General features: G+C 36.9%; 1 protein-coding gene across 1 annotated transcript in view; it reads right to left on the bottom strand.

Annotated features, from left to right (window-relative positions):
* Positions 1-520: 520 nt before the first annotated feature.
* Positions 521-12,072, bottom strand: part of raly (RALY heterogeneous nuclear ribonucleoprotein) — a 105,240-nt gene continuing 93,688 nt past the window's right edge. Inside the window, exons 6-8 of the mRNA XM_086148877.1 lie at positions 10,477-10,593; positions 8,536-8,738; positions 521-760 (exon numbers count right to left, since the gene is read on the bottom strand). Of these exons, the coding sequence (XP_086005003.1) occupies positions 725-760; positions 8,536-8,738; positions 10,477-10,593 (356 nt within the window). The 3' untranslated portion in view covers positions 521-724. The remainder of the gene's footprint in view (positions 761-8,535; positions 8,739-10,476; positions 10,594-12,072) is intronic.

Below are 12,072 nucleotides of genomic sequence, written 5' to 3'. Positions count from 1 at the left end.
AGGCAATCAAGTTGTTTTCCAAAAAGTTTGGAAATCAATGAAGCATTCACCCTCCATAAATATATATACCATTGTGATTTGTTATGTGTATCTGAATTTTAAAACCTTCAACTCGATTCTTTTCTAGAAGGAGATCTGTTGGAATGTGGAGCATCACAATACGCAGCAGGAAATCTGCTACATGGTGTTAAACATAGATGAACAGAGGCACCGACAAAATGTTAAACTGAAGTAAAAACCAAACAATGATGCAAGAGGAGACAGGCGGGTGACTTAAGGTTATAGAGACAGGAACACAGGAGAAGCAGGACAAGGAAATGAAAAAAAGAAAAACTGTGGGAAAAGTACGAGCACAGATTGGATGAAAGAACGAAAATGGTTGTAAGTCAACTGAATAAAACAGGAAGTTCAATTGTGCATGCACACTCTTGATTTCTTAATCAACAAATTTTAGCCATATAAATAAATATACACATCAATGAAAAATAAAAGTAGAGTCAGAGAGACGCGGCGGGTGAGTATGTAACTTTTATTATTTCCCCCGTTTCGAAAAGAGAGTTAACCAAATGCACTGAAGTTGTGTTTAAACATTTATTTACACAAACAATTGATATCTTTTAAGTCACTGTGTCATCTTGCGGGTAGACGGTGGCGGCGCAGCCGAGCCGGAGACAAACGGTGGAACCAGGAGCATCTCTGTCTCAATTCCTGCAATTCCTGGGGTTTAGCCCTCCAGTAGCCGTGTGTCACAAGGGAAGTCCTAGAGAGACAAGAGGAGCAGTTTGATCAGATTTCCACTTCTCTAAGAGGATGGACTTTATACTTTTTGGAATACAAATATATAGATATACATAAATATGTGTTTCAAAAGTGCATAACCTACTTAATGTTCTATAAACTAGCTACTGATGTGATTTTCATTTTGCAGCCCTCAATGCAGGTGAATCTAACAAACCTGATTCAAAATAAGAACTGGGATATCTTGAAAAATAAAATTACAATTTAGATTTAAAATAGTGAAGATTTCCGCTGCGGCTGGGCTGGTCTGTACTTTCCTCCTCCGTCACATTTTGAGGGCTGGCTAATTGATTTTTTTTGCTTTTTTTTAAATGTTGAGCTGATTTACGTCAGATTTCTCATGTCAAATATCTTCCTTTACAAAACATTGCTTCCAGCAATAAATCCACACAAATCAAATCCTGTTCACTGTTTTTCTGATGTGCACGTCTTTGCTTTCCCCGAGTCCCCTTGAGTTGTATTTGTTGGTTTGGAAGGGTCTTCAAATGGCACAAGAAAAATCTTCCAATGAAATCAGAAGCATGAGGGGTTTCCAAACAGAGCCAGATGCTTCAGTCCACCTCCTTTACAAGACAATCCCATTTAAACCTTTAAACATCACTGTTTCATCACTTTTTTTTTCTTCTTTTGTGTCTCCCTCCCTACTATGAGACAATGTTTACTATGGCAGCTGTGAGGATTTACTAGGGTCTACTGTTTTATTTTTTCGGCTATTGCAGTATCTGAGAAAAGAAGACCTACGGACAGAAACAGGCCTTTGAACATAATTGCGGAGGCAGTTTATGTAAAGAAAATGCATCTTTCAGCGGTGAGTGGAGTCCATCTCTGGCGACATGTGACTTCTCGGAATGATCGGGGTTATAGGTCAAAAGAAATCCACGACAAATGATTTTATTTCATTTGTTAAAAACGCCACAAAATGAATGAACTGTCTCCTCTACGATATAAGTTCAGTCTCTCACTCTAATGGTTGAAATATAAAAACAGTGAACATGCAAGAGGTTCATTGAAGACCCTCAATTGCACAGATTAGTGAATGAGGGTGAACCCTGTCTCTCACCCAATGACAGCCGGGATAGATTTCGGCCCCCTGCAACCCTGATAAGTGGTATGGATAATGAATGAACAATTCCTAAATTTAAATTACCAATAAAGGCTCACTGAGGTCATTATCGGTATAGTTACAAAATCCCTAAAATAGTTACATGGCTGTTAAAAATAAACTGAATTGCTTTTGACATTTTTTTGTTCTAATAACACTTTTAATTAAATACCTGTTTCAGATAATGTTTTATGCATTTGCGTTCATGTATATGTTTTGTATGTGTGAATTTATTTAAGGTTTTCCATAATTTCCAAAGTAATAAATTCAATATGTGAATAGAGGGATTTATAGGCAGCAGTAAACAAGCACAGAAATGAGACCTGCTCACATTCCCTTGTAAAAATAGCATGACTTTTTAAAATTTAAGGAAAAAGCAACTTAAAACCTCCTATTCCCTGGGGTCGACTGATGACCTGTCCAGGGTGTAGCCCGCCTTTCGCCCAATGGTAGTTGGGATAGGCGCAGTGATGTGCAGTCAGTAGAGGCAGGGGAGGCCAGGCCTCACCTGTCATAATGGAAAGAAAAAAATGCAAAATGAAAAAAATAAAATAAATGGTTATATTTATTCAGTGATTTGTGGTATAAAGTTATTTTCCACGTAGCTTCACCATTTTTTGTTATTTTTTTTCCAAAATCGCTAAAAAAGTCACATTTACAGTTCGAATATGAAGAAGAGACGTGCGGTGACGCTGCAACCAGCTGATCCCAATATGAACTGCGCAATGATCCTGCTAACTGTGCTGGCATGCTATGCACCAAGACCATAGTACTGTCTCTGTGGATGCCACTATTAAAAAACACTTAATATACTAACTAAATATCCATAGTTTAGCTGATGTGTCTAATGTTTTTTGTAAACAACTGTAACGTGTTTCTCGTAATCATAGAACGACTGCAAAGACATGTTAAGTGAGGCACGCAGTGACTGTGCCTCATGGTAGGGGACACCACTGATCCCAGGGATCTTTCTTACTACTCGGCTACAGAGTAATAGAATTAGCAATGGCAAGCTACAGTAAACAGTTGCGTCAGCATCCTCACAACCCTGAGTGCCAGATAGTACAAGGTAGTACAAGATAGTGTCTAAGTGGTCAATAATGGATAGAGGGAAAACCTCCAATAAAGTGTGTTAGCTAGAATTTAAGAAAATAGGGAACATTTGCAAGAAAAGAGGCCACCATGCATTGATACTCGAGTGATTGATCAGAGTTCAAACTAAATTCCATAACATGAAGTAAGACATTTAGTCATTATATTCAAAGACAGGCTTGTCCGCGCAGCCAAAATTGCAATATGGAAAACTGACAAAAAAAAAAAAATCACGACAAATCAAGTTTACTCTGAAAGCTACTCACATACTCTGTTGGTGTCAGTGAATGAATCTTTCAGGGGGAAGTACTCAGACTCACATCACATGTGGGTAATTACACACAATCTGATATTTCTGCGGGCAATAACAAGTCATAATAAAACAGGGAAATAAATCTCACAGGATTACACTCATAACAGACATCCAAAAACCAGAAAGTTCAAAAGGGAACCAAACACTTTTCCAAACATTTGTGTGACACGGTTCCAAATGTCACATGGGAGGACGTTTGAGTGAACGCTGTATTGCCATCATTTCAATTGAGAAGAAACAGAGCCTCATCAACCAGCATGAGACGAGGGGCTCGTATGTAACTTCATCCTATGTTGTCGACCATCCAAACAAACTTCTACAGAGGGCATAAAACACATGCAGTGCAGAGCTGCTGGTATGTCGAGCCCCTTCCCTGCCGCCAAATTCGACCCAAATCTCCACATGGGACCCCATTAACCACGCAGCAGGTCCATCTATGCAAGTCTCTCCAGCAGTCCCTTTATTAGCCAGAGAGAAGCAGAGAGCGAGTGGGCTTATGAGAAAAAAAAGGTGAGAGAATAAACCACGTCTAGGTTTTGCGGCATGAAAGGGAGGGAGGTGGTGAAATTGCCGCTCTCCACGCTGGCCATTTAATTTGTATAAATTGAAACCCATAGGATTTAGGGAGTGGTAGATGGACTAATTACTGGATGCATCACTGAAATTTTTTCTTGCTCCTTTAACTATCCGCAACCAAAGCTGGATAATCCGGTGCAGCAAGAGGCAGACAATGACATCAATTCACATTCATCTATGTTATTATAACTTAAATACTGAGAATTTAGTATCCTGCAATATCTAGTTCAGGAATGAAGGTGAGCTGCAGTAAGACAGAATTTAAGTTGGTGAATAACAGTGAAATTATAAGTCTACACTGGGAGTAGAGATAAAGAAGGTGAAGGATGTCAAATACTTCAGTGTCAACATTCAAGAGCAACAGAGACTGTGAAAAAGAGGTGAAGAAACACATTCTAGTAGGCTGGAGCAGGTGGAGAAAAGTTTTGGCGTAATGTGTGATAAAAGAGTATCAGTTAGAATGAAAGGAAAGGCATAGACAGCAGTGAGACCAGGGATGTATGGTTTAAAGACAGTGGCATTGAGGAAAAGACAGGAAGTAAAGCTGGAGGTAGCAGAGATGAGCGAGAAGCAGAACATGAATGAAAAACATTTTTTCCGTTCATGTTATAGAGATGTGTTGCTTTTCTGTTTTCATTGATTAAGCCCAGCGATACCATTGAGGTTTCTCATATTTCCCCTTGTAAAAATGAAATGTCTACCTCTGGCCCATAATACTGATCCGTGTCACTAGCAGCACTATCTGTGTATGCAAGATCTGATTAGGGATTTGTGAAAACGTTCCTAGTTTTGATGACTCATTCAGAGCCGCTCGTATGTTTTTAAGTTGTGTAGTTAAAGAACCAAAATCCAGCATCATCCAAATATCTGACTAATGATGTCAATTTTGTTTTATATCCAACAATGGCTTTAACAGTCATACTGACTTTTATTTTCAACTAGATCAACTAGAACATCTTATAAATGTCTTTTAAAGGTGACAGAGATTTTAACAACATCACCTTGTGACATTAACTCCAATATGACAATATTTTAATGTGGCATGAATTTATAACAAAATAAATCAAAATGACTTATACTTCCAGAAGTATAAAGAAAATCTGTTTTTATTTCACATAGAAATACTGAATCTTTTCTATGCCTGAGTAGATACAGATATACAGGTTGTCAGCAGATGATGCAGCCTTTCAATAGACCCAAGGTGACTTCCCCCAGAGGGATGGGAACAACACTCAAAGACAAACACAAAAACAAAACAGCAATCTTAAACCTTCAAAAGCAAGGATTTAAGGGTTTGAGCACTTCAATGACACAACCCTGGAGATCCTGTGCCAAAGGAACACAAACCTGTTTTGAATTTTCCATGTTCCTGCAAGGCTGTCAAGAGTCAAAGTGAGATTATTAGCTTAAGGACAAAAAAAAAAAAAAAACCTTCTCCCAAAGAGAGCAGAGCATCAAACGCTCAGCAGCAGAAGGTGGTGCACTGGGAAAGAATCCTAAGCATATAATCACAACAATTTTAACCGCATTATGTTACTTAAACATCACAAAGAATCCATCAATCGGACAGTCCCAATAACTTTTTGACCTGCTTTGAACAACACGCGGCCCGTGTACTTCTACCTACTAAAGATATTAAGTCAATGTTTTCCTCCCTTAGCAGCTGCTGAGGGGCTGCAGCTCTGCTGGCATTAAATCAAGAAAATAATCCATGATAAAATGCCTAAAAAATTGGGTTGATTAAAGGAATACATCAAGGCTGCGTCACTGGGCCTGTTGTAATTCATTGAAAATGATTTAGGCCTCTGGACAATCTGGACACTGTCCACAAATATTAAAGGAGCTAATGCAGTTGTAGACTTGATGCAAGGCAAACCAATAAAATGAAGTTGTTAAATTATGAAAATGTATATGAATGGAATAGCGACCGATAGGCTCAAAACGTTTGTGTCTTCATGACGTGAACAAAAACTGAAAAAAAAAAAAGGGATACCTATCCTTCTCGCAAAATGGATCTGATAATTTCTTGGTACAATACAGTTGGATAGCTATAGACAAAACAAACTCAGAAACCCCTGTATTCTAACTATCCCCACCCACATCCAAAACATTACATAATCCTCACTGTCTTGTCAAAATACTTCATCAACTAGCTACGCCTCTGGACTGGAACCTGCAACTGACACAAGTCATCGTCAATTCGTTTCACACAAAACAGTGACTGACCAGATTCCCATTTCATGGTGTATTTTTTTTTGTGCAACATGAATAATTACCTAACAATAACCATTGTTGAACAGAATACTTAGAAAGGAGAGAAAAGTATTACCATTGTGTTTTATCCTTTATACTCTTTTAAATCATTTTTGATTGATTTGTAATGTATACTGTGGTATATAGAGTAATATTACATGGGTGTGTTTTGGACTGTGAAATAACCCCATTAGCTTGTCTGAACATGCTGTTGTCTGTGGTATTATTTACAATTTTTGTACTTTTCGACCATGAGCCTGGGAGAATACGCTATTTTAATCCTCTATATGTGTGAAACGTGTCAGAATTGACAATAAAGTTGACTGACCTTGACATACTTTGTCATACATTTGTATAACACAATAAGTAATTATATTGAATCTGTAATGGAGTATAATGTATGATTACATGTCAGGTTTTAAAAGCACTTTCTTGCGGAAGCTATCACTGTTGTCATTTGGCCAAATTGTTGTTGTTTTTTAAATACATTTCTACATTTTTTTATGATTATTCTAAATTATGTTTAATGTTACTCACAGCTGGTGGAAATTTTTAAGGAACCACTATGTCTATTTTCATATATTTTTTTCTATATTGAAAAAAAAAAAAATATATATATATATATATACATATATATATATATGATCTCATAGATTGCAATGCACCTTTGTCGTGCTAGAAATAAAGCTTATTGTTGTTATAATTATAAAATTCTCAGGATGCAGATTACTATTTAATATTCCTTCATCTGCAAATTCTTATGCTCTGAATAATTTGTAAAAATACTAAAAAAATTGAAGTGGAAAAGTCTATTTGAACCATAACTGCTTGAGTGCATGGAATCAGGCCAACCATGTGCTACTGACACTTTTAAACCATCGCAACAGAGAAAGTATTTAATGGGCAGCTTCATAACGTACATTTGTAGAGTGTGACGCAACCCTGTCTGACAACTCTGCCATCAATCCCGCTTTTATTGAGCCCTTTCTCGTTGTTTTATGATCAGAAAGTTCATAATTCCACTTTATGTGTCTGTGAGTGGCATCACAGCAAGTTGGTTTGCTGCATCTGCAAACACACACATACACACACACACACATATGCACACACACACACACACACACACACACACACACACACACACACACACACGCACGCATGACAGACAAAGACACACATTATCACCATCGACTCTTCAAGGGTGTGTACATTGATTGAAGTAAACTGGTTAGGGAAACAGATCCTGTCAGATGAAGTGACAATTTGTTTGTTATGATGCAGTAATGAGTAAAGAGTTGGATTTTGGTCTGATTTCAAGTGTTAATTACAGCACACCTAAATAGAGCTAGATATAAAAAAAAATTGTAAAAAAAAAAAAAACAAAGTTGGCCTCTTCATTCCATCGGAAATGTCACTAATCATCTGCACTGTGTCTTTCCTAACATAAGGGATTAAATCACATTATTTAAATGAATATTTCCAACTAATTTAAATTATTTCTTGCTTTTTTTACATATCTGTAATATTTTTAAACCAATTTCCTTGCATACTTTTTTTTGCATTGTGTTTTATTCAATTGCCCCCAAGTTTGGACATAGAAACTGTCAATAGTTTCATAGTTTCTATCCAATAATGTTTATTTAGTAGAAAAAATTTTCAATTCAGTTTCTGCATTTTCCTACAAGTTTGCCTGACAGTGCCTCACTAATTCTTTTTTCCTTTTTCTTTTATTCGTTATATTTCAGTGTTTCACTTCTCATTATTGGACTTCAGCGTTCAGGTTTAATAGTCCAGCAGACTAATCAATTTGGATTTACTTAATGCCTGATATTGCTGTAAAAAACAAAAAAAAAGCGGGCAAGGCGGTATTTGCATTGACAGAGCCCAGATTAAGACGGCAGTGCATTCAGCAGGCCTCTACGTGTGTTTCACAGAAAACAGCTGGTGAACCGATCGTTGAGTTCGACTCCCTGACATCCACATGTTGTTGACCGGCACCATGTGGCACCACGACACTTTGTTTTTTCCTGTTTGTGGCTTATGGGAATACTGTCGAGAACCGGGGTTTGGAAATAATCTCTTCATTTTGGTTTCTTTATATCAAAAACACTGCGAGCATGGAGATGAAGAGGATCCCAAGTGGCTCTTGAAGCCTGAACAGGATCTGCATTAACCTATGCAATTACTTTGGAATAAATGTTTAGCTATAAGTCAGGTTGTGCTAAATTATATTCAATCTGTGCCAGATTTTGGGTATAGTCATAAGATTTTAGGTCATTTCATTTTTAGGCAGAATTATCCTATGTCAGCATCCAAGGCCTCCACTCCTCCCTATATCCACCTCTCTCTGTAATACACACTCATTAGACACACACCAATGCATGCTCTTGTGGACACACACCATGTGGTTGTGGGGCTCATCCTGCGTGTGCTCTCCTTCCTCTACCTCCTCGTCCTCTTCGCCCTCCTCTACTTCCTCCGGCCCCTCGCTGTTTAGTCTCTGCTCGTCTTCGTCGTCCAGGTCGGAGCTGGAGTCCCGGCCTTCCTGCCATGCCTCCTCACTCTTACACTCCTCTGCTTTCCTCAGCTCTTCATCAGCGCACACTGGGGAGAAGAGCAGGGATCTGACATGATGCTGAGAATATCTGCACTCAAGTTCACAACTTAATCAGAATTAAAGATGTGATTTCATCTTTTTTTTTTTTTTTTTTTTAGAATAACAAAAAATATGTGTTATTTTTGTTGAAATCAAGGTGAGGGTGAGGATTCCTTTTGAAAACACAAACATATTGAATTCATTCAAATTCAAGAGCTCTGGTATATGTTTGGATGTATTTTGTGGCAGATGGAAGAAATATTTCTCAGTTCTTCCCTTTTTTTTCCATCTCTTCCTACTCTTAATTCTTCCTTCGGGTGTCAGCGAAACACATCAGAATGATTAACGCCTGGATCTTTTTGTGGGATTTCAATTTTCAGTTTTCCTTGGGAATCAAGTATGTGGCTCTAACAGCAAACATGAGGATTCTATTCTGCTTCTCTTCTTCATCATCATGTTCTTCATGTTCTTCTTCTTGGACACAGTGGTGGGTGTGTGCTTTTTTTTTTTTTTTTATAAGAGCATCTTTTATAAATTTTTCTAATTGTTTTTGAAATGTTCAGATGGTAAAAATATTGTACAAAATCCTCTCCAGAGAGATGTAAATGTCCAGAAAATGTCTCATTTAACAAAAAAACAAGAAAAAAGCAGCCATAGGAAGCTAATCCTAATATGTGTTTATAATAATATTTATTATGACTATTGTTATCACTATTATTATTATTCTTTTGTACTTAAAGGTCAGAGGCAAATAAAAGTCCTGCATTTAAAAGTAAAGTGATACTCATCCGAGTGCTTGAAACAAACAAATTGAAAAATTGAAACATAAAAAGCATGAATTGACAAATGGTTTATATAGATCAACCTTTAGCTGGGCACCTTTGAAGAGGGTGTATAGTGTTAAAATGGCGGAAACACCCTATGAATTAAACGCATGCTACTGATGATGTGTTCCACAATTTATATCTTTTCTGATAGTTTCTCACTTTGCTCTAAATATCCCTCATGTAAGTGCATTCCATCTACTGGCACAACGGACAGCTTTACATCTTGTCCCATGTTTTTATGATTCAAACCATATATGTAACATTTAAATTTAAAACTAATTTGTGTTTTGATTCAAATCAAAAATAAATACAATTATTTCCCCATATTGTTACATTCATGATGTTTTGAAGCAATTCAAATACAAACAGGAAGAATCAGAGATGGAGCATGATTTAGTGTCAAGTCTTGGGCACATTGCTCAATATTTAATGAAAACATTAAGTTGTTTCACATATCTATTTACTGTTGTTTTAAGACTTTGTTTCGATCCCTTTCAAAAGAAGAAAAATGAGCTAAGTGCCTTGTACAGTACCTTAAAGGTATTTGATAGAAACCTTTGACTCCTGGATTTTTGCGCTTCTGTTACCCCTTAAAGGTGAGCATTTCATCTTTTGAGTCAACAGCACAGTCATCAAGAATAAAATGTTCTGAAAAATCACTGAGACAAATAAAGTCATAACATCACTGCCAGGAATATGTTTCACGTTAGCATTTCTGGGAGGCGGCTGGTGCGGTGATGTCTCCATCGCGAGAAACCAACTGTGCTTTACACATGAAGATGATTTTTCTCACATTTAGGAAAACATAAAAATCACTTAATGAATATATCTTTTCTGATTTCTGTTTTATTTATAGACAGACAAGCACCTGTCTATAGACGTGTGTCTTTGTGTGTGTGTGTGTGTGTGTGTGTGTCACCTTTGGCAGTGATGTGTGTGTCTTCAGTGATTTGCTCCAGTCTGCCCAGCAGATCTTCAATGTTAGATTTGATCTGAGTCAATTCGGACTTGATGGCCTGAAGCTCCGCCCCTTTCACTGTCGAGTGAGAGAGAAACCGAAGTAAGCTGAAATGTTCTGATGAAAGCAGAATTAACAGGAAATCATGTAAAGAAAAGTAACCTGATGTTTTTTTATTTTCACAAAAGTTGAAAATGATTTCATGTCAAATGCGAAAATTAGACAAAATGTCATGTAAATTGACAAAGCCGACAAACACCGAATCAGCAAGCAATTATTTAAAGAATATACTTTCAACAATAACACAGAAATCCAATTCAAGCAAAATTCATGAAAAACATGTTAAGTACAATTATAAAATGTATATGTACATACACATGAATCCATGTAAAACACTCCTTTTTCACACACAAGACAACATAAACATAGCCATCTGCACACTTAGCATGCTATGATGACATTTTATACATAATGTATATAAATACTGACATTTTAGCATGACCCTCTCAGTACACTTTCTGTAAACAATGTGTATGTGTGTGTGTGTGTTTGTGTGCATGTTTGTGTAAATATGCAAATTCCTGTTTTCTCAAAGAGCCAAAGAATAAAACTAATTCTGAGTTTCTGAGGAAAGTAAATGGCAGATGCGTGTTTTGTGCTCATGCATTTTGTTTATGCATTTAGCCTGAGGGGAAACTGCATCATGTTTCTCGCCACAAATCAGGAAGAGTTCTGCTTATTTATTCAGAATTGTTATTAAGACACCCTGGGTCACTGGGTTTCCATACCATATTTTCATTCTTTTTGAAAATGGTGGCCAGTAGGAAGAAATGATTACGTGTGAAAAAAGCTCTTGTGATGTGGTTGATGAAAAACTCATGATGGCATCATGTGTCCCACAAAATCCAAAAGAAATACATGCAAAGTCATGGAGACATGTGATCCGAGGAAAAAATACTGTATTTGAGAACAATAAGCAAAACTTTCTGTTCATCGCAGGAGATTTCAGGAGCTGATAATAATGCAGTAACAATAAAAACAACAATAATGATAATAATAATAATGTAATTTACATGTTCCACCAGTTGCACCAGAAATCCATTTGATGTTGTGCTTTTAAATGTAGAAATATGAAATGTTTAATATCTAACATCTTAACTGTGTTTTTTGAATACCAGAAACAGTGGTGTTACATTACGTATTATTATTCATAACATTACATCTATCTATCTATCCATCCATCCATCCATACACAGACACAGACACACACACACACACACACACACACACACACACACACACACACACACACACACACACACACACACACACACACACACATATATTGCAACACTACAAAGTCCCCACCTTCAAATTTGAAAAATGAAAGGTCAGAGTTGTAAAAGAAATATCAGGCAAATTATATTGAATAAAATCATACTTGACAGTCAAACACTTTTGCCCCAATCGCCCCATCCAATGAAATTTAAAGGAGAACCACAACAAGGAGGACAAATTGGCATAAATATGCTTTACATTCTAACATGGTTGTGCCAT

This window comes from Fistularia commersonii, chromosome 7, assembly GCF_037954325.1.
Source record: "Fistularia commersonii isolate RoL2024-O1a breed Wild chromosome 7, RoL_Fcom_v1.0, whole genome shotgun sequence".
NCBI classification, from domain to species: Eukaryota; Metazoa; Chordata; class Actinopteri; order Syngnathiformes; family Fistulariidae; genus Fistularia; species Fistularia commersonii.
Note: the sequence above shows the minus strand (reverse complement) of the source record. Positions and strands in the feature narration are given on the sequence as shown.